At 41.3% G+C, this 21,603-nt stretch overlaps 3 protein-coding genes across 4 annotated transcripts in view; 1 reads left to right on the top strand and 2 right to left on the bottom strand.

The window, feature by feature from the left end:
* The window catches only part of cmya5 (cardiomyopathy associated 5), a 14,377-nt gene extending 7,965 nt beyond the window's left edge, over positions 1–6,412 (bottom strand). The window contains exons 1-3 of the mRNA XM_014008430.1: positions 5,960–6,412; positions 4,484–5,123; positions 1,738–4,389 (exon numbers count right to left, since the gene is read on the bottom strand). Coding sequence (XP_013863884.1) covers positions 1,738–4,389; positions 4,484–5,123; positions 5,960–6,066 — 3,399 coding nt within the window. The 5' untranslated portion in view covers positions 6,067–6,412. The remainder of the gene's footprint in view (positions 1–1,737; positions 4,390–4,483; positions 5,124–5,959) is intronic.
* A 1,366-nt stretch (positions 6,413–7,778) lies between these two features.
* On the bottom strand, positions 7,779–14,450 carry tent2 (terminal nucleotidyltransferase 2). 2 transcript variants are annotated; one of them, XM_014008427.1, is made up of 17 exons: positions 14,393–14,450; positions 14,217–14,235; positions 13,948–14,093; positions 13,580–13,630; positions 12,886–12,993; positions 12,534–12,774; positions 12,134–12,248; positions 11,969–12,057; positions 11,819–11,876; positions 11,460–11,526; positions 11,288–11,364; positions 11,022–11,150; positions 10,886–10,929; positions 10,636–10,772; positions 9,861–9,952; positions 9,392–9,471; positions 7,779–9,303 (listed from the first exon to the last, which is right to left on the bottom strand). In XM_014008427.1, the coding sequence occupies exons 3-17, from the start codon at positions 14,055–14,057 to the stop codon at positions 9,217–9,219; spliced, it is 1,485 nt and encodes a 494-aa protein (XP_013863881.1). In that variant the 5' UTR covers positions 14,058–14,093; positions 14,217–14,235; positions 14,393–14,450; the 3' UTR covers positions 7,779–9,216. The 2 variants fall into 2 exon arrangements, with proteins under 2 accessions (XP_013863881.1, XP_013863883.1); XM_014008429.1 differs by lacking the exon at positions 14,217–14,235 and having other exon boundaries at positions 14,393–14,426.
* A 1,382-nt stretch (positions 14,451–15,832) lies between these two features.
* The window catches only part of homer1b (homer scaffold protein 1b), a 25,892-nt gene continuing 20,121 nt past the window's right edge, over positions 15,833–21,603 (top strand). The window contains exon 1 of the mRNA XM_014008425.1: positions 15,833–16,414. Coding sequence (XP_013863879.1) covers positions 16,410–16,414 — 5 coding nt within the window. The 5' untranslated portion in view covers positions 15,833–16,409. The remainder of the gene's footprint in view (positions 16,415–21,603) is intronic.

The raw sequence follows: 21,603 nt of genomic DNA, 5'->3' as shown, positions 1-21,603 counted from the left end.
CACTTGGAAAGAAATAAAAAAACAAAGTTATCGGATCGGTATCGGAAAGACTAATCATTAAAAAAATCGGATTGTATCGAGAGCCAAAAAATCTGGATCGGACATCCCTACTTGTCAGGATCAGTTTCCGGCTATGTGGTGCATCTGAATCTGCTGCACGTCTCTGAGCTGAGGTCAACCTTTGATCTTTCTACTGTCCAGCTGTCAGAATCTCACATAAATACAGCATCAGGCAAAAACACAGAGCCTGCCTCAGTGTCATCCAATGCCACGTTTCCCAGTTTTTCCTCTAATTTAAATGACAAATACTTCTCAGTGTTGCAGCCAAAATCAACAGCGTCTGCTTCGTCTCGTTCTTTTATCAAAAAGAAGTTGTAGCTGAGCTTAAAATTTACAAAAATTAAAGGTGAACAACAACAATAAACTGATCAGATCAATGGAAGTTTTTGTAACAAATACATATTTTTGTGAGAAGCCTACTGAATGAGGGCTGTGCTTGAAAATAGAAGAAGAATGCACTTTTCAAGACGTTCATTAGAATTAGGTTATTATTAGATTGTAAACACTTTAAATTTTCTTTATAAGCACTTATAAAAAGATTCAAAATATTGGCCGTTCACAATAAGGCTTCATAATGATTTATTTTCGCTTTAATAATAGGATTGTTATAGGACTGTCCAGGGTGTACCCCGCCCCTCGCACTGTGACTGCTGGATATGGGCACCAGTGACCCACGCAACCCTGAAAAGGAAGAAGTGTGTACAGAAAATGGATGGATGGATGGATGGATAATAGGATTGTTGTAACTCTGTAAACACTTTATAAAAGATTAATAAGCATTTATAAAACAAGCTGAACTCTCATTTATAAAAATGTCCTATGTTGCTATAATAGTTGCTCAGCTTGCTTTTATAAACCTGAATAACTTTAGATGACAAAACAAACATTTTATTAACAAAACGTTCAAAGTGCTTACATGAATAACTTACTGACAAATACTTAAAATCAGAACATTAAAAAAAGAAGAATAGAGAAAACATGAAGTCGAGAAAAACGTTGGCCCACTATTTGGAAAGATATTGTTCTTTTAATTAATGCATTATAAATGCTTACTGGTTTAATAAATGTTAACAACTGCATTTGTCACTTTTAATAATTTATAAGGGTACCTTTATTATAAAGTATTAAAAAATGTCACCAACTTCTTCATTGCAGGTTTAGTATTTGACTAAATTAAGTGCAATATTAATTTAAATCTCTTCCTTGATTGTTCCTGGTGAATCTAATATTTTCTGATCTCTCAATGATTTCTTTCTGAGGATAACAAACAAATTTTAGGTCTCAACTTTATCCACACTGTTTCTGTGTATTAAGGGTTTTGCWTTGTGTTTGCAGCCTAAATGCTAACCATTCCCAAATATTTTGGAATACATGTATATATTTTTGAGGTTTTATTGTAAAACAGTATGTGTTTACAAATCACTTTATTTTCTACTTCCTGAAGCAACGYCAGACTTTTCCACTGAGCGCGCTGWAACAAGTCGACATTTWGGCTGCAATCCATCCAGCCTGTTGTGGTGAAAGGAAGGGTCATAATATCAAGACTACTTTATTGTTTTACGTGCCAAAATTAGATTTCAGTTTGTCATCAGTCTGTTTCTATTTTGCTTCAGGAAAAATCTACTAAACATTCAGAGATAATAAACAACAATATCCTGTTACATTTCATCTCCTCACCTTGACTTCCTCGTAGGCTTTTTCCACCAACTTCACCTCATGGCTGCGGTGCTCCTCCGACATGTACTCATCCTCTGACAGCAGACACTCACAGGTGGAGCAGAACCAGTCCAGACCCTGCAGCTCAACAGCCAGCCGGGCCTGACTCTCCTCCTCTGCGTCGATGATCTCATAATCAGCCTCAATGATGACATCGTCACCAAAAAGCTCTTCCCTCTGCTCCTTCTCGGTCTCCGTCTCCATCCTTTCCTCTGGCCTGTCTTGTGCTTCCTGCTCAGATATCATTTCATATCCAAGCAGAGCAACAGTTTCATCTGGAGCACCTAAAACGGCCTCATCTCGCTCCGTATGTTGTCCTGCATCTTCACTCTGCTCATCGGTACACGGTGCATCCTCTTTAGGGAAATTTACCTCTGGTACATCCTCTGTCTCATACATGTCTACCTTTATTTGTTCGTCTACCCATTCTGACTGTGTTATATGAAGCCCAGATAACTCCTCCTGGGGAGTGAAACTCCTAAGTGGAGAAATGACGGCTTTGTCCTCCTCTAAATCCCTTTCAATCTTCTGCTCCTCAGAGTCTTCTTCAGGCAGCAGTGGTAAATCTTCTTTGTCTAAATAAGTGCTGGGAAGTCCTTCAACCAAAACTTTTGGTTCTTCTTCAGCTTGASGCTCTGGTGCCTGAACTTTCTCAGTATGATCAGGTTCAGGTGGCGAGATTGTGTCTTTTCCCGTCGCCTCGGTCCACTGACCAATCTCTATGTCCATCTCTACAGCTTGTCCCTTTGGAACAAGAAGGATGAAGTCGTCTCCAACGTTCACAACATCCTGAACACAAACCTCAGTGAGCTCTGTGGGTGTTTTAGAACTGGTTTCTGGTGTTGACTCATTGGATTCACTTCCTGTCACTCTTTGTTCATCGTCAATCTGTTGTTGAGGTTTCTCATCTGATTCTGTTTTGACTTCCTCAGGCATCGCAGGTTGGATGACGTCACTTAAAATTCTGCTTTTAACCTCTGAGTCCTGATCAGTTTCACTCAGGATCTCAGCAGCGTCTTCCTGTGGTGAAGACTTCTGTAGTTGTTCTCCTTCAGGAGCTGCAGTTTTTGCCTCTGCTGCATCCTGAAGCTCCGTCTTAACTTGSGTCTTTAGCTCACAATCGCGGTTACGGTCAGCCATGACCTCCAAAACCTCTTCAGGAGCTGCTTCTTTTGTCTCGCTCAGGCATGTTTCGGTGCAGCTCTTTGTTTCTGCGAGGGGTTTTACRAAGGTTTTGCTTTCAGGTGTCACTTGAGCGGAGGCCTCTGGTTCTGACTGAGTTGCTGCTTTCTGATCAGTTGCCACCATCTTTGATTGAGCGGCCGTTTCTTTAGACGGACCCTTTTCAGTGTTTTCTGTTTCAGACTCGAGTATCTCCTCTCTGCTTTCAGGTGCTGCCATGTGTGACGTCACCAGAGGCTCCTTGGACATTTTGTGTGTCTGACACGCCTGCTCTGTGTCAAGGCTGCGTTGCTTGTTTTCCTCGCTCCTCTGATTTTCCTCACTTGTTTCTGCTTTCATTTCCATCTGGTGAGGTTTAAGTAGCCTTTCTGTTTTTGGCTCCAGCAGCTCAGTTTGATCTGTTTTCACCTCATGTTTGCATTTCTCCATCTGCTCCTTTGTTGGTTTTAGCTGCTGGTTTGATTCTCCTGAGGTTTGTCTCACAGCTTGCTCCTGAGCCACGATGGAGGGTTGCATTTCTTCCGTTTCTTCTGCTTTTGGTACAACTTCCCTCTTCTCATCACTCACTCCAGTACTGGCCTCCTGCTTCTTCACCTCTGTTTTCTTTGTCTTTTCCTCCGCTTCTTCCTCTTGAGGTGCTCTTATTAAAGAGCCAGTCATTTCAAACTTCCCCTGCGGCCAAACCATCCGCCCTTCACTCGAGTCATCCACCAACTCTGGCTGAACATCCACCGCTGGAGTCTCGTCTTTCAAAATGAACTTCTCCAGGTACCCGTCCGTCTCCTCCGARTCCGAGAACCGCCTCTTACAGGACTTCTCAGACGTCACGCTCCCCGCCTCGGAGTATTCCTCATCGCTYCTCCTCCTCTCGCCAACGGCATCCTCGTAAAGGTCCGAGTACATGAAGGACATGGCTCTGGGCTCCTCCAGGAGTATGGGGTCAATGATCTTCGGAGGTCCTGGGGAGATGAAAATGGGAGTGAGAGTGGTCTCCTCACAAGCGAACAACACTGAGCCGCTCTCCTTCGTGGACCTCTGGCTCTCGCGTCTTGTTCTCACCCTGGCTTCGCCCACCCCGTCTCCCCTCTGCTGCAGCACATCAGCGGGGGGTCCTTCTCCATAGAAGACCTCATCTAGGTGTTCCCCAACAATCTCCACGTCTGTCACTACTTCAAAAGAGTCCTCGGTGAAAGAGGGGCTATCTGTGCTCATGTGTTTCACAAGCACAGGTTTTTGCTCCTCTGTTTGGGGTTTTGTTGGTGGCTGCTGACCTTCCTCCTCCTGCAGCTCTGATGCTTGATCTCCCGGAGCCACGACATCCAAAAGTGTAAAATTTTCAAAGTAGTCAATATCACTAGCATTGTCTTTCTGCGTGGTTCTGCTTCCATTGTCTTTGTCTGCTGACAGCTGGGAGGTATTTTGTTTTGAAGGCTGTGGAGAGATCAAAATCAACAACTCAGTTCAAGATATTTGAAACACTTAAACCCATGACGTYAATCAAACTGTGTTTAAAAATAAATCCTACCTCAGTGTGTATTTCCTCTCCCTTTGGCTGATCATGATCCTTGAATTCAGTCCAGTCACTTTGGTTTCGGGACTTGATCTTGGGAGTCTGGTCCAGATAAGACAAATTGTCCTGCAGGTCTGTGGCCTCCTCCTCATCCACAGTGGGGAGTTTGGAAGGGACTCTAATGTTCAGGATCTCATAACCCTCAGAAATCAAACTGAACAACTGCTGATCCTTACTTTTTATTTCCTCCAAGTCCCTCTCTGTTGTGGTTTTCTCCTGTTGGACATTAGGAAGAGAAACCTCCGCCATTTCCGGCCTCTCCACTCCCAAAGCTGAAGCTGATCTAGAGCTGCCGGGTCTGCTCAGCCAGTCCCCCAACCTGCTGCTCCTGCTTCCAGACCTCGTCCTCCTGCGGACCACCTTCTCCTCRTCAAAGACGATCGTGATCTTCCCTGCACCCCCAGAGCCCTCCATGCTGTAAGCTTCTGAAGTGGAACTGGTCTCAGAGGCCCAGGGAGTCGAACAACGGCTGGAAGCCGTCTCCCAGACGATACCGCTGTCCTCACTTTGGACCGTCACCATGGAGAACGACGGGTCAACCATGAGGCACTGGAGCTTGGGCTTCACCGACGGGTCCTGGACGACTTCACGCAAGCTGAAGAAGAAATCAACGAGCAGAGTTAGAGCAGGCTGTTGGTGTCSCTTCAAAGGAGAGGAAAGGAGTTACTGGACAGCCTGAAAGCAAGAGGAGATCTTTTTTTTAGCACGGCTCTTGGAAATGCAAGCAAGGAACAAACCAATGAATCAAACCAAAACATCCTGGGATAACATGTTGACCTGCATTCACACGTTATTTGCTCTGCCGAACAACTCTGAGCTGAAAACAAGGTAACACATAACTCTGGTTCTCAAGAGGATTACTTGAGCAGTGAAGATCCCCGATATTATTATTCAACACCTAATTTCCCTCTGGGATCAAAAAAGTATTTTTGAATTTGAATTGAATCGAAAATTAGACCAGGTGACAACTACCAGGCTGCCGGTGTGAGCCATGAGCTAAAAAAACCAATGATTAAATGCTCTAAGAGCTGTTCCCCAGGCTATGAATACATCTCAACCCTTGCTGAGTTACGGCAAGGTGACGTCCCAAAGCGTCATTCCAGTAATCTTAGAGAGGAGATACCTGGCTTTCCCTGAGACAGCCAACATATCAGTGTCTTCTACTATTTATGCCATGGCAAAAATTTAAAGCATACTTAAAAACATGGGACAATAAATATTACAACTGAACTTTCTGCTGTGAGTTAATGTGTTGAAAGGATTCACAAAATGTTTCATTCATGCTTTTTTTTTTATCTTTGAAAGTTAATAATGTGAAAAAAAACAAACACCAGAGGTTTTTTATCCATTTATCAACATTCAGTGAGTTCTTTCCTCAGAATAAAAGAAACCTCTTGATCCACTGTTGGGGCAAAACCAAACAAGAAGTACCTGTTGTGTAGCTCTTCCACTTCATCTTCATCGTCCTGGCTGATGGCATCTGAGGCCAACYCCTGAAGCTCCGTCATCTCCGAGTCCAGACTTTCACATTCCTCCATTTCTGTTTTTAGTCTCCAGAGGTGAGTTTTTTTGTGTGTTTTAGCGTTCAGTCAATCTGAATCGAGAATTGGTCTGCCTGTTTGTGTCATTCTAAAGTAGGGGCTGTGCATCTGACTCAGCGAGGGACAGAAATAGAGCGAGGGGGTTGGAGGTGAAAATGGGAGTGGAGATAAGAGGGGGCGAATAAGAGAAATAAGAAAGATGGTCATTAGCTGTTGAGACAATCACGTGAACCTGAGAATGAATCATTAGATGTGAGGAGACCTTAATCATGGTGCATTCTTGTGTGAGCCAGTAGTTATCGGACAACTGAAGTGATGTGGCTTTAAGTTCAAAACCCCCAAGTTAAAAATAGGCCTTATGCTGAAACAGTAACCCGCCCTGGTTCCCCTGCAGCTGCGAGGCAACACTAGTCAAAGCCAGGCACACATCTTGTAAGGCATTCAGCCCCCATCACCCCCCCTCAGCAGGGCTGGCACTGAGCAGAAGTCATAAAACTCAGTGTAACAAGCTGTCAAACCACCAAACAAAAACCAGGAAGAGTACTGGACAGCCAGGCTGAGGAGAACAGGACATCTAGATTTCCACCAGTCATACTCAAATCTGAGTTCTGCGACGATTTTGAGTGTCAAAATAAGTGTTCCTGATGGAAACGCTCAACTTTCAACTTTAAAATGGGCTGCAGCTCAAACTCTAATACTCTCCCATTTCTTCATTAAAAATGCTATTTTATTTTAAAAAGCCAACATTGTGTGCATTTTAGGCCAGCAACACAATTTATAAAGATTCAAAGAATGACAACAAATGACAAAATTAATAATATAATATGACATCTTCTGTTTCAAATATCTATCTTCATGCCATTATACTCTGAACCATGTCGTACTGTTTACCTGTTTGGTCTCTTACAACAAATGAAATCTTAGAACCCATAGTTAGGCTCTACAACAGGGCCTACAAAATTCATGAAAAACTTCCTGGTTGGACTCATCACTGTACAGTTCTTTCATTGTCTGATGCCTTGACTTTTCAGAATTGTGTTTTGTATAGTGGTATTAATATATATTTTCAGATCTTCCAAGGTGCCAATTATAGAACTCTGTGCATTGCTGCACAAATCAGATTCTGGAAGTGGTCATTCAACTAGATCTGTTACAAAAGGACAACTGATATTACCAACTTTTAAAAACTGTTACAGCCAGAGGTCTTTCTTCTATGTTTATACTAAAGCATGGAATGACATTCCTCAAAACATAAAGTCCATTTCAAAACTACAGCCCTTGAAGAATCTTGTCTGCCATCTGCTGGGCACTTTTTGTTGTGCTCATATTTAGACGTCCTATTTTGCAAATGCTGCCTTCCTGAAATTTGGTATGCTTGTTTGTCTTTGTGTCTGTGGTGTATAATGATGTGATTGTGATGCTGTAATTCTGAGTGTTTATGTGCTGCAGAACAGGAACCTGCTGTAAAACAGCAATTATGCTGAGTCAGGCTTGATTTTTAATAAACTTTTCCTGTTAAATAAATAAATCAAATCAAATCAAAAAGGAAAATTGTTGAAGTTTTTTCTTGAAATGAAAAGGCAACAAAAATGTAAAAAAAAAAGATGTTTTTCCAGAGTTTTCATCCCTTCTCAGAAAAAAATAGGAAGAAATGCCCATTTTATTAATAAACCTAACRTTCACAAATATACAATAAAAAAACACAATAATTTGCCAAACATTTTAAAGGATTTTATTATTTACAGAATACAACCATATGTGATAAAACAGTTTCAGAGCCTCTGGTGGATCTATTAATAAATATGTTTTGGTTGTTAAATGTAACAAAGTCTGGAACACTTTTCAGTTTGGGGGGGGGGGGGKAATTGAAAATCTATCAAACAGAAATGAGTTTAGGGGAACAATATGCTTTTATTTCTTAGAGCAGAGCTTGTTAAATATAAATTGAAGCAAAGCGGTTTAAGAATACCTGTTTTTTATATACACATCGTCAGGTAGAGAAATAATATGTTTTGATACAGCTGCATAAGTCAACATCTGTGATGGTAAATAATGAGTCAATGTTAGAAAATATGAAACCTGGAAACACTTGTAAAAAAAGTGGTTTCATTGAAATACTTCTTAATCCCGGTGTTTGGCAAGAGTTTTTTTTGTGAATGAGCTAGAACAAACACATAAAAAGTAAAAATGAAAAACAAAATACTTTTATGAAATTGAGATGTTCATGCTGACAGAGAAAAATTAACTATTTATGTATACCGATGTTCATGCCACTTTTTTTACTTTCAAAAAATAAAATGCAATGACTGTGTGTCAGCAAGTATTATTGAGAACACACAGATGGGTCAGACAAAAAGACAATCAGAAGTTTATAATTTAATCACGTTTTGGCACCTCCTTTAGCGTGGTCGAGACTTTAGTTCAAATTACACAAAACCAGGAAAGAGAGCAAGAAAAATAAACTTTCAAACTCTTCAAAGCACAAGAAAGGAGTTTGGGGAATGATGAAATTAATCTAATTAATGACTGCCACTGAAGACAAAGAGCAATTATCTGAACAAATGATGTCTTTGAGTTAAATTATTAAGCTGAACAAAACAAGCTCAGATTTCAGAAAAACTTAGTTTGAATACAGCGGAAAAGCAGGGAAGCTTTAATTATAAAGAAAAAAAATCTGTAGTTTTTACACCACAGTATAATAGATGAGAAATGATGCGGCTCAGATCAGATATAAATAAAGCAGAGATTAGATTTTTAAACATAAATGCTATCTGTTCCATTTAAACCAGTTAAATGTGTGAGAAGATATTTAAATTAAGAAGGTCGTGTAGCAGCAATAAAAAAAAGCACATTCTCCTGCTTCAGAGCAGCATCTCTCCCCAACCATCGTTAACAGGATATTGCTTTCAAAGCTCTCTGTTTTCTGAAATAATAAACATTTTCTTCCCATCTTGGGGGACTGCACCAACATAAATTACACATACAGCCAAAACATTTGTCACTGAGAGACACGTCTTTACTAGATCTGCTACAAGAAACAAGGACAGCGACCCAAACGTCCCGAGTTTGAAGTCCAAGAGCCTGTTTATCTGTGAGAGGGTCTCTCATCACAACCCAGAGTCTTCACACGGATCCTGGAGGGACCTCCTATCTCCTGGATAACTCCTTGCTTATGACGATTTTGACCGGGAGGATGGAATTCAGGTCCTTCATTACGTGCAGTCTTCGGCATGACTGGACAATCAGAGACAGGATTGTGAGCAACATCAGGTCTGAGTGGTTTGAAACAGGAGCAGTGTGTGACACGGTGACGGGAACGCACCTCTGCAAACTGAGCTTTAATGAGATCAAACTTGAGCTTCTCGTGAACGGCCCGGGCGACATTATTTCTCTCAAATGGCTCTGAAACAAAATATTTGCTGCATCACAGTGTGGGACAACTTTCAAAGCAAATGTTCCACTTGTTCCATGCTGGGTGACGTGCTTTTATCAAAAAACTAAATAAATCTTTGCGGTGTTTAAATGCTTGTCTTATTTTTCTAACACAAACACAACTACAATACAAGAAACACTCACATTTTCACAGTTTGTTCTTGTGGTCCAGCTGACTCAGTGCGTTATACTTTAGGAGAAACTATGTTCAAACTTAAAGCCTCTAAGTCTACTTAAAATTTTAATGTTGTAAAAATACCAGGAAAAACCTAAGAAATTAACCATTTTTTCATGTCATACTGTAAATTCAATAAAGTAACTGATGACAAATACACAGACCCTTCTGCTGAAATATTTACCTTCCACACATATGAATTTGTTTCTCCACTCTAGAGAATTGGTCCGGGGTAAAGCTGTGGCCTCTCGTACCGAGATCACKTGTTTTTCCCAACTTTAAAGCAAAAATAAAACACAACAAAAACATTATCCAGTGTCTTCTTTTTGTCAAAAAGTAAGCACAACGTCCAACCCCTTAAAGACCATTAGCATTATTACACTTTTAAGGAGCTATGTACAAAAAAAACACACAGTAAATAAGAAAAGCTGCAGGATCATTTATTGCAAACAGACACCTTTAGTGAACTTACTGCCAAAGTCATGTGATTACGAGGCAAGCAGCAACAGTTTGTGAACTGATTACTCACGCTAAATGCAAAATGTGCAATTTTTTTGTTGAGGATGGACAAAAAATATGTTCATATCTAAACTATGAGGCCCGTTTTGACACCACCTCATAGATTATATAASACACGGCAGTGTAGCAGGTCTTAGTTCAGCTTTTCAAAAGTGGCACTGCACATTTGAGTATCAGACATTCTGCAAACACAGGGAACACAGCTGTGTAAGGCCAGAGGTCCCACCTGCTGCTGCCCCTCAGCCAGAAACATAAAACCAGAGAGGAGGATGCAGCACAGAGGAAGGTGAGGACAGAAGGAAGACCTCTGGAGGAAGAAACAAGTTGGGGAGAAGAGGAAGATACAAGCAACCGGAGCAATGAGCAATTAAAAAAAAAAGGAAGACATGAACCCTTCTGCAGCACTGGAAACGATGAAGATGAAAGGTTTTGGGACGTACCTGAACTGTGTGGTGTAATATCTGAGGAAACCCAGCAGCAGCTCTCCCAGAGAGGACTGGTTTCTTGATATGTAGGGAGGGATGTGTTTGGGTCCTTCTGGAACCATGTCGATGTTCATGGAGGGATTAAAACAGTGCTATAAAAAATAAAAAAGTACAAAGCCTTTAAACTGAGTGACCCAGCAAAATGGTATACAGTACTTAAGACATTTTTAATGAGAAATACCAAAATAAACTACAAACTACTCACTGGGAAATCCCTTTGTAGAGATGGGAGGACTGGTTCTTGAAGAGCTGGTAAAAAAAACACGAGATAAAAGCTGAGACTGAACAAAAGTAAGGACAGGATGAAAAACAAATGCTCCTGGATATTTAAAGGCGCTGACTCTGGAGGTAGTGGAGGACCATCAGCACCAGCGTGTAGCTGCTCAGCGTTCCTTTGCTGGCGTCGTTGATCTGATGATGTCGTGCCCATTTCTTTATGACAAGGATCAGGGGTCTGATCCTGCGATCAGCTGAGAGAGGCAACACACACACACACAGCAGCTCAAAACCAGTACCAACCTAACAGGAGCACTTCTCATTCACAGAATAAACAATCAAAACTTCACCTCATTTAAAATGAAAACAAACATTTGATCACTTCACTCACCATTAGCGTAACTTTTCAGGAGGAATGTGTTTCTGATGCCCACCGTGTTGTTGATATTCAGATCAAACTCCAGATCACTGAGAAGGTTAGCAGAGACTAATATTCACATAACATGTATTTAATTAAGGTTATTTGTTTTAAAAAACAGCTTTAGTGACTGTTTGTCTCCTACCTGCCTTTCTCTCTGAACCTGAGAATTGGTACTTTAGCTTTTATCAGCTGAATCCCCTCAATGTAGGCTAGAACAAAAATATCCATTATAAGATTTAGGAGTTTCTTTTTTTCTATAAAGCTGAGATTATTTTTCCACTGAGTAAACAGCGCCACCTGGTGGAGGTGGAAAAACACAACAAGTGAAAAACAAAAATGACACAAGAACTCAAAAAGGTTCACAATATTTCCCATTTTTAACAAATAGCCATCCAAGAAATAGCAATTAAGATGGGAAAAAACAGCATTTTTGACTGTTAAAAATGACTGCTTATTGTTTAAAATCTTTGGTTTTGCAAAACCAGTTATGCAACCACTTACGGAGGGTTCCAAATGCCCTTTTGAGTTGATTAAGGACAGAAATAGGGTCAGGCCTTTTCTGGAGAAAAAAAAAAGAAGAGTAGATGTTCAGAAATATGTAGGATTTTACTGGTTGGACAAAAGAAACAGAACACAGCAGTACAAACTTACATTCCCCGTGATGACAAGACACAGATCAGCATCACTGCTGCGACAGCCCAGTCCATTCATAGAAGATCCGGTCATGTAAAGCCGCGCCACTGTGGCAAACAGATGTGTTTAAAATATAAAAGAGAACATGAGACCAAGACTAATGAGTGTCTGTTGAATACACACCTGCATACAACTGCTGTATCTCTTGTTGCAGGTGGTTTCGCAACACCTCCTTCCGTTCCAAATCTGAAAACTGCTGCTTGCATGACTCAAACAGCTCCAACATCTGATCACTCAGCTGAGTGCACAAATAAATGTATATATTTAGCRCTGACTAAACCAAATTATATCTGAAAATGCAGTAAAGGTCAGCTGCAGGTTAATATACACTGCTCAAAAAAATAAAGGGAACACTTAAACAAYGCACGCTAAGTCCAAGTAAATCAAACTTTAGTGAAGCACATTCAACTCTGTACAGAACAAAGTACTCAATGCAAATATTTCATTGATTAAGATCGGGAGTTAGCGTGCGTTGTTTAAGTGTTCCCTTTATTTTTTTGAGCAGTGTATAATCAGGATGTACCTTGTCTTTTTCAAACACCTGTAGACCGTTGGGGCTTTCTGGGACCTGTGGCGGGGTAAAGAAGYGTGGATTGGGAAAAAAGTGAACAAGACCCTCAAGGAATGATCTCGACGGCTCCGCTGGGTCAGGATAACGAKGGGGGTGAGGGGACCAAGTATTAGGGGCGGCTGTTGATGGATGGGGAGAGGAGTCAAGGTGTTGGCGCTTCGCAACATGAGTATCATAGCTGGGTTTTTTTCTCCTGAGAAAAACATCAGACATACGAAAACATGAGAAATGCTCAGAAAACTAAAGTTAACGTATTAGAAACACAAGACAAAACGGCTGAGTCGTTAAAGAATGCATGTCGTACTTGAGCCTGTTGGTGATAGTTGGTGTTTGTGGAGGGACAACTGTAGGGGTGGGTGGTGGCGTCTTCCATTCATAACGAGGTAAGCTCCCTATGTCAGGATCATGGTGGCTGACAAAAACAAAAATATTCAGAAAGCAAAAATAATCAGAGGAAGTGAGGAATAAATGATTGTCAGTCTCCACTGTCTTCTGGTGTGCTTTGTGGAGCCACAAAACACAACTGCATACAGATAGAAACCTTTAAATGGGGGGTACTGCTTATTTCAAGGCACATRGCTCAATTCTATACTAGGGCTGCATGGTATTCAAAAAGCTTGTAATGGCAATAATATTAGTAAATATTGCAATGTGCCTTTTCCCCCTCACTTTCTAAGTGAGGGGAAAAAACTCTGTGTCTTTTAGCATTTTTGGCAATGTCTTTGTGTCTGGTGTGAGCTTTTGCTGCCAGGGAGGTGCTATATAGAAATAGGTGGTACTTTGTACCAGCAAGCATTTAGGCAGCTCCACGTGGCTACCACAGGAGATTCAAGGATTTCTCAAACATATATGAAGGAGTCAAAACAACACTCTGGGTATGAATTGGATGAGGGAATGACATTATAAMATGACACAAAGCTCAAAAAAGTTGATTTTGTATACCCCCCCACCCCCCCACCCCCAAAATCCGTCAAGTGCAATCTCTTATATATTCTTACCTTCTCTTTCTGCCTAAGTTCCCTATTTTGGTTTGAATGGGTTTCCGTGCTCTAAAACAAAACAAAAAAAAGCCATTAAACTTGGGGTTATTTTGTATCTTTTGAACACAGTTCTTAAACAAATAGATAAAAATAAAAAATAAAAATAGTTTGAATTAGTTCAGTTTCGAGCATAAAAATCCTAAAAAGCAGCAACAATAATCCAAGAGGGCGACTACACATAAAATAAAAATCTCAAGATACAAGATTTTCACCATCATCCTATTTCTTTCTGCATTTGCTGGCATCAAAAATGTGTTTCTTTGTCTGAAGAACCCAAAGAGAACAGTCTTCAGTCTCTTGTTTACTAGTTCAACATGTGATTTCACCTGTTAGCAACTTCCGGGGCTGAATGACGGTGGTTATAATGCAGGGGTGCTTGTGGTGACTTCAGGCTATTATAAGCTGACCCCGGAGTCGCGTGGTCCGGCTGAAACATCCTGCGCTACCTCACGAAGCCCCGGCATCAACTTGGCTGGTACCCGAATGAAAACAAAACAACATGATTCAAATACAAGAAAGGAATAGCCTGAAAGTTGCTATCAAAATGACTGATCCTAGCCTCCAACAAACAGCAGCCGAGGACATCGAAACTTACCGGTGTTACTGTTAGCAAGCTAGCAGCGCGACCGCCAGTTATTCATTTTTGGGTAGAAAAAAAGTTACAACAGCTTTTGAGTTAGTATATAAAAATATTAACCTATGATAACGTGTCACTAAATGTTGAAAACGTTTTATTCTAAAAGATAAATCCTTATATTCCTTTCCACTTACCTATAGCTTTCACCACACATGTAAACAAAACAAAAAAAAAAGTTATTTGCACGCAAACCTCCGCATTGACGTCATGACGTAAGCATTTTGTATTTAAAGGGGACGCGTCCTTTTCTGGTTTAAAGGGAAAATTCACCGAATTTGAAATAAGGAAGCAAAAAGTCAAAACATCAGATTTACTAAATTTTACTGCGGAGTGAAATGAATGCAATACATTTATTTATACGTGACTCTTGATTCAAACTGTTTAAATTAAACCTAAAATAAGAGACTACTGTAGCCGAATGGTTGATTTGCATGTGGTCAACGAAGCAAATAAGTTCTGTAAAATCACTATGGCTGCTATCAACAGCTTTTATCTGTTATCCACAGTCATATGAACAACACAGGTGCATTCACACTATTGTTTTTCCTGATTTTTTTATATTACTACTATGGTAAATATGGTAGCCCACTTCATCATTGTGATATTTTCAGAAGAAAATAAAAATAGTTTAACTAGGCTAATAATGACTAATAGGAATTCTGTTGCCTACATAAGCTGAAACTTTAATAGGCTTATGAAGTGTATTTTAATGATGACCTTTCCTCTGTGTCTTCATAACGTCAGCAGTGATGGAGTGCTTAAAGAAATGACTCTGTAGACAAAAGTTATTCTTGAACAGTGAGGTTTATTCAGAATAACAGCCTGAACCGAATTAAGAGACTTTTTCTGAGTCATCCCTTCTTCTTATAACCTTCAACCACACCCAGAAGTAAACAAAACAGGATGAACCTACAKGCATTCCTTCTATGGTAAAGGAGTTTGCTCCTGAAATGTATTTTAAGACACACAAACATGTTTACCACTGAAAGCGGTTTTTAACAAGTGAGGTAAGGATTAGCAAAATTTTTCCCATCCTTATAAGGAATTGCTGAGTCATTAATTTAAGAACAAACAACTCCTTTATTGACACATAGGATGACTCCATACACTTCACTAACAAAGCAGCATTTTTTTGATTGTGAAAACCCCTCTGATTTGTCAGTGCTTCAGTTTCCCTGGCAGCTCTGTGCTTCTTTTAGACGAACTTATTTTAAACAATAAAAAGCATCGAACGGCATCGGTCCCTCGAGCGCCGAGTGACGTCACTGCGGAGGACGGTGYCGTGACGTCGGCAGTTCGATACGGATATGAAGTGAGTAGGAGGGGGATGCATCATCCAGATGTGGGACTTTAATGGGACTGGGAGGGGGGGGGGTGCAAATATGGCACTGGTTGAGCTCAGATCAATAAATCACCGCAGGATAATCTGATCCATGATATTGCTGATAMTATTATTGGAATTTATTGTGAAAGCGAAGCGGATGTTGCAGAAGCGCAGAGGAATACTTTAGTGGCTCAGCTAATAAAGGGAACAGGCTGGACGGGGGAGAGAGTGGGGGGGGGTGTAGCCTGTGAGGAGGTGGGGTGGGGGGAGGCGGAGAGACGTGGACAGTGATGCTGCGCGTTCTCCGCTCTCTAAATGAGGGTTGTCTTTTTCCCAGTTCAGCCAGCCAGCCTTCTCCACCCTTTTCCCGACGAGGATCTGTAATTTACACGACAACAGCAGCGCGTCTGTCGGACCTCCATCATCGTCATCTGCGCTGGATCGAACCCAGAGCTTCTGCTGCTCCATCCTCCTCCTCCTCCTTTCCATCATCATCCTCCCCTTCAGCACACGGCCAGAGGAGCGGAGGAGCGGATCACCGTGCCATGTGCGGAGCGACATGTATGCGTGAATTCATGCGGTGACAGAGGAGTAAGGAGGGGGGTAAAAAAAGGGAGAAATGGAGCAGCTGTCATCAGATTCCTGCAGACGCACCCTGGGTGAAACACTGGAGGCTCTGGTGTAGAGAGGAAAAACACCTTCATACGCAGCAGTCAGCTTGAAAAATTCGTTTGGATTGACAGGAAAACGGAAAAAAAAGACAAAACAAACAAGAAAAAAAAAGAGGGAACAGTGATCTGGTGTCGCTTTTCATTTCAACCTCAACAATGGGGTAAGTGTGCTTATTATCATCCACAGGCTGAGATATGTCCCTGTTCTTATATGAATACATGAACTCACCTGACCAGGCGTTATGACCTGGAGCGTGTTTCACAATTCTGCTCATCTCATAAAATCTATCAGTGCTCAGAAAGAGGCCTTGATGTGCTTCACAGCAAAACAACAACTATTCTTTATTTTTAAATGAGAAGAAGAACCAGCTTTGAGCTATTTATTGTCCCAGCATACATCCATGATACAAAAAAATGTTGATGAAGAAGTTATGCCATTAAACTTTGATTAGATGGACTTCTGGGTGTAAGTTTGAATTTGCTGTGGAGCACCAAAAATATTGATGCTGTGTTTTCTAGATGCTCCATTATCAGCGGTTATGTAACTCTGAAAGAATGCCTGCTCATCATAGGGCAGTGTTTGGTCTAAAATGTTTTCAATCAGAGCCAGCTGTTTGCACATTTCAGCTTTTATTCTGCTCCGAGAAGCGAGGACCGTCAGCGGAGCTCCAGAGCTGCAGGATCGAGGTCCAGAAAGTGGATTTTCTGTCTCTGTGGCAGCACCTTTGCACATCCCCACGGTCAGGGACCCAGAAGTGAATCACCCACTGCTCGTTTGCACGTCCCCCTAACCCTGAGCCCAGCGGTCCGYTGCCTCTGCCGAGCCAGCCGTTTATTAACAGCTGTCTCCTGCAGCTCATTGTGATTAATTACACAGCAGGAGGGGTTCAGTGTGGTTTCTAGGTCTCGGCCAGAACTCCTGCATTAACTATTTACAACCCATCGGAGGCCTCTCCGTCGCCCACTCTGTCCTCCTACAGTGTGGGCAGTGCATCTCTTCAGCAGCAGTGTACCACTCAGCTTCAGCTCTGCCATGCTGGTGACTAAGTTACTGTTATGCAACAGACTCAATGACTCAATTGATCCAGTGAAATTGACTGGGAACTGTGATTCAAACCTGCTGACTGTGTGTGTTTAAGTCTGAATATGTGCAGATAAGATTAAATCCTCATGGCACAGATAGAGTCGTATTTCACTTCCGGCCTTGTGGTTCCACACCAAACCCTCTCCTCATCATGGCACAGAGGAGAACAGAGCTGTCGGACATGGAGATGCTTATCAACACGCTCACTTCCTTTTGCAAATGCAACCAAAGCACAGAGAGACCCAGTTTCTCTCTTTGTCTCGACATCTTAGGTCATCCAACCACTCCCAGCAGGTGAAGCAACAGGGTGCTGTCACTGATGACCTTGCTCCGCTTTAAATAAAACTTAAAGATACTGATTTATTGAAAGAAAAAAATAAAATAAAAAAAACGAGGGTCTAGCAGAAACGAACGTGTGCTCCCGGTATTTGACGGTTGAGCTGTTCTCTTGTTCTGTCAGCATTCGCAGAGCGAGGGGGAAGCAGCACAATTAAAGGGAACACATTTGAAGTGGAGAATAAGCCGAAGCGTTCTGAGGGAGAAAACTGCTTTCACATCTGAGCATCAAACCGACAACCCACTGATGTCATTCCAAGGAGTGTTTGCCTGCAGGTTCAAACTTTTCGTGTCAGCTCAGACCTCGTCCTTGGCTTCTCTCCACCTGTTTTGGTTTTGCTGCACAAGTCAAATGTCAGATCTGATCTAAACTGGGTGTAAGTCTGAGCCTCCGCTGYGTCTGTCATTGTGATACTTGTGATGAAGCGGCGATACGTTCAGGTCTGCAGTGTCTCATAGCCAATGTCATCGGAGATATTCTCTACGAGTTTTATTAATGATGCCAGTAAGGACTGAAACACCMTGATCAAGATTTACGTGCTGTATTTTAATGCACAAAAACAACCGTTTTCCATGCAAAGTTCAATCAACTGTTGATGATGTCACTCTCACCTTTGAGCCGTCTAAAGTTTTTAAATCTTTTGCGAACAACCTGTTCCCGCTCCAGCTCTTTTCGGCACAAAATTCAAATTATACATCAACATGTAGGCATTTTTTGTCTTTCTTCAYAAACTGCGTCTCTCGCTGCTGAAGGACTTGCCGTTTCCCCTCAAATTCTCCCAGAGAGTGCACACAAGGGTTTGGGCGATATTGACATAAAAATGTATCACGATTAACTGTGGCATAGATGACAATTGCACTGGCATGTGGCCAACATTGTGGCCTTGGTCCGCATTTTCTGGCTTTCCTCAAACTCAGGTTTACGCCGATGTGACAGGTGATTAAACAAAATTGTGGGATTAGTGTTGAAAAAGTGTTGTAGACAAAAATACGCCATCATCACATGGCATCAATTGCAGTTATTGCAAAGTGGCAAATAGTAGTTGTTCATAGTTTTACTGACGATTTAATGCGCACAGTACGATTTTGCCCAGTGTACACCCAAGCTTCCATAGTTTTAATGTAGCTTCAATTATTCCCTTCAAAACTGAAAGCAACAGATCATTTAAATATGTCATATCTCCTAAATAAAACCCCGTAAGCGGTTTAAAAATCCCGCGTTCGATCACCAGAGACATCTGCTACTCGTGGTTCGAGTTTTTAAAATCTGTTTTGTAAATTCCACACAGCAACGGTTTGTTTGAGGTTTACTTTTCAGTCCGTGTTATTTTCCACCTCTCGTTAACTCAGTAAACAAGGAGTGACAGACATAAATGTGTGGTTACCATTGTGACGAACCACTGGCAGCAGCTTTGTTTCTTATGTTTTTGGTTTTCTTTACACTTCTTGTACAGTTTGGATATCAAAACCTACATCGTTTTTTTTCTCTGAGCTTAGATTAATAGAATGTACGGTAATGTTGGAATTTGGGCAACAGCTGAACCTGGCTTAGGAAAGCAAAACTCCACTTTCAGATTTACCCACAGCTGTATTAAAACTCTACTTCAGGGGAATGTCTTGAAAAGCTGAAACCAAAGTTTTGATGTTATTAGTGGAAAAAAAAAACACTGCAAGTATCAAAATTACATTGTGAAAACAGCAATTTAATTCTTCCCCCGTGTACTGCAAGTCTCTTCATATCCGTTCAGTTTTCTAAAGCCTCTGCTAACTTCCTCCTGAAGTTTCACACTGTGTTCCTTAAAGTTCAGTTTTTTACAGACGTTAAGGAGTTTTGCCTCACGTTATTGCTTTTACCGCACTGAGTTGCAGTCTGGAGCTTCCCACTCTCTTCATCTTCTTCTCCCAGAAGATGGGTGGATTCATCATCGCTCCAGCTTCTCCCACATTCATCACCTCCTCCAGGTTTCCCTCATCTCTCCCTTCTTCATCACTCCTCTTCTCTCCCTCTATGTTTTAACATTCACGTTGTGCCCTTGTGTCACGCAGCTCACTCTGCGTGCCAAACACCTCCTCCTCCTCATCCTCTTCCTCTTTATTCCTTATCCACCCTCTCTGATGTCCCATGAAAATATGGTCTTATTGCTTCGTTTACTTGTTTTTCTTGTATCCTCTGTGATCAGGCGCGCTCTCTTCTACCCCGTACATCAACCTTTGCTTCTTTCTCTTCTCTGCGTACGTGTCGCTATTTTTAGCAACCCGAATGCTCAACAGGAGTTGAAGAGGATCAACATTAAGTAAACGCTCTGTGCATACTGTGAGCTSTTTAGGAATCTTGGTTCTCACCAGAACCAGTGTAAAATTAAAGGTCTAGCATGGGGGCGGGGTCCAGTCCTGGTCCTCRAGGGCCATTATCCTGCATGTTTTCGAGGTTTTTCTGCTTCAACATGGATTATTTTAATAAATGTGTGATTAACAGGTTTCTGCAGAACATGAAGACATAATTCAATCACTCAGTCAGGTGTGTTGGAGCAGGAAAACAAGCAAACTATGCAGAACAGCGACCCTCGAGGAACAGGATTGGACACTCCTGGTCTAGCATTCCTTAAAGGAATCCATATTACCTGCTGYCTTATAGTATTTGTTGAAACTCAAAATAATTGTGCAGGATCTCATTTGATATTGYACAATCTCATTGTGCTCAAAACCATGTTGGGGATGACTCTCAGCTACCACACCACATAGCTCAATCTGTAAAACTGACTGCATTGTAACCACTTTAGTGGCAGCTGGTTCGGATGTTATCAGTCCATTAAATGGATGTTATTAGTGGTTATCAGTCCCATAGAATGGCTTCAGACTGTCCCGACAGTGTCCCCTAGTGGGTTACCAGTGCCATATACATTGGAATGCAACAATCTGCTACTGCCGGAGTCCGGTCTACTTTATCGYAGGCCATGCCATTTTCTCTAAAATTAACCTCAGTGGCTTTACGCCTCATATTAACCAGATTGCATAAAAACYTWAGTGGYTTTATGCCTCACCAGCTGATGGTCTGAAGCCATTTTATGGGATGGGGAACCCACTAGGCAGCACAGTCGGAACAGTCTGAAGTCGGTCTGGAGCCATTCTGTGGGACAGATAACGACTAATAACGTCCATTTAATGGATGATAACATCTKAAGTGACTAGCATTGATTAGCCATCTTGAATTGGATTGACTGTATTTAATAAGCTGCTGATGAATTATTATTTCCTGAGTTTCATTAAAATCTGTCCTGCGGTTGATGAGTAAAAGGACTTGAGTAAATTGTTGACATATCTTGGTTAAGTCAATTCAACACTTCATTTTTTGAGTGCATAAACACCTCCTTTTATGATGAGTTCTGGTTACATTAGAATTGTAGCGTGTAACGAGGTGTTAAATTGTAAAGTAAAGTAGTAAAAGTATCATTTTTATGTTTTGAATGTAACAAAATAAAAGTCTAAGTTACGATTTTAGAAAATACTAGATAAAATTACAGATTATCATAAAAATTACTTAAGTACTGTAACAAAGTACATCCAAAATCAGTTTTTTGAGAATTTCATTGAAATCTACRTTAAAATGGAGACATTTTGCCAAAACAACAAATGAACAGGAATGAGTGTTTTTAACATGTCGGTTTTGAGGATGTGAACTAAAAAGTGGGAACAGAGAACAGCAGCTGTATTCACAGTCCATCATTCATCTGCTCTCTTTTCAGAGTTCAACTGTAGRAGTAATTGTTGCTTTTTTGACAACTGGTGGGTGTCATGTTGGAAACAAAACTCTTTGGCAGAGGCAGTCATGTGAAGAAGAAGAATCCTGCTGTGCTTGGTGCACACACACACACACACACACACACACACACACACAAAGCATCACTGCGGTTTGGGAAAGCAGAAGTTGAT

Source organism: Austrofundulus limnaeus, unplaced genomic scaffold (genome assembly GCF_001266775.1).
Source record: "Austrofundulus limnaeus strain Quisiro unplaced genomic scaffold, Austrofundulus_limnaeus-1.0 Scaffold49, whole genome shotgun sequence".
Lineage (NCBI taxonomy): Eukaryota > Metazoa > Chordata > Actinopteri > Cyprinodontiformes > Rivulidae > Austrofundulus > Austrofundulus limnaeus.
This window is presented reverse-complemented; position numbering and strand designations above follow the sequence as displayed.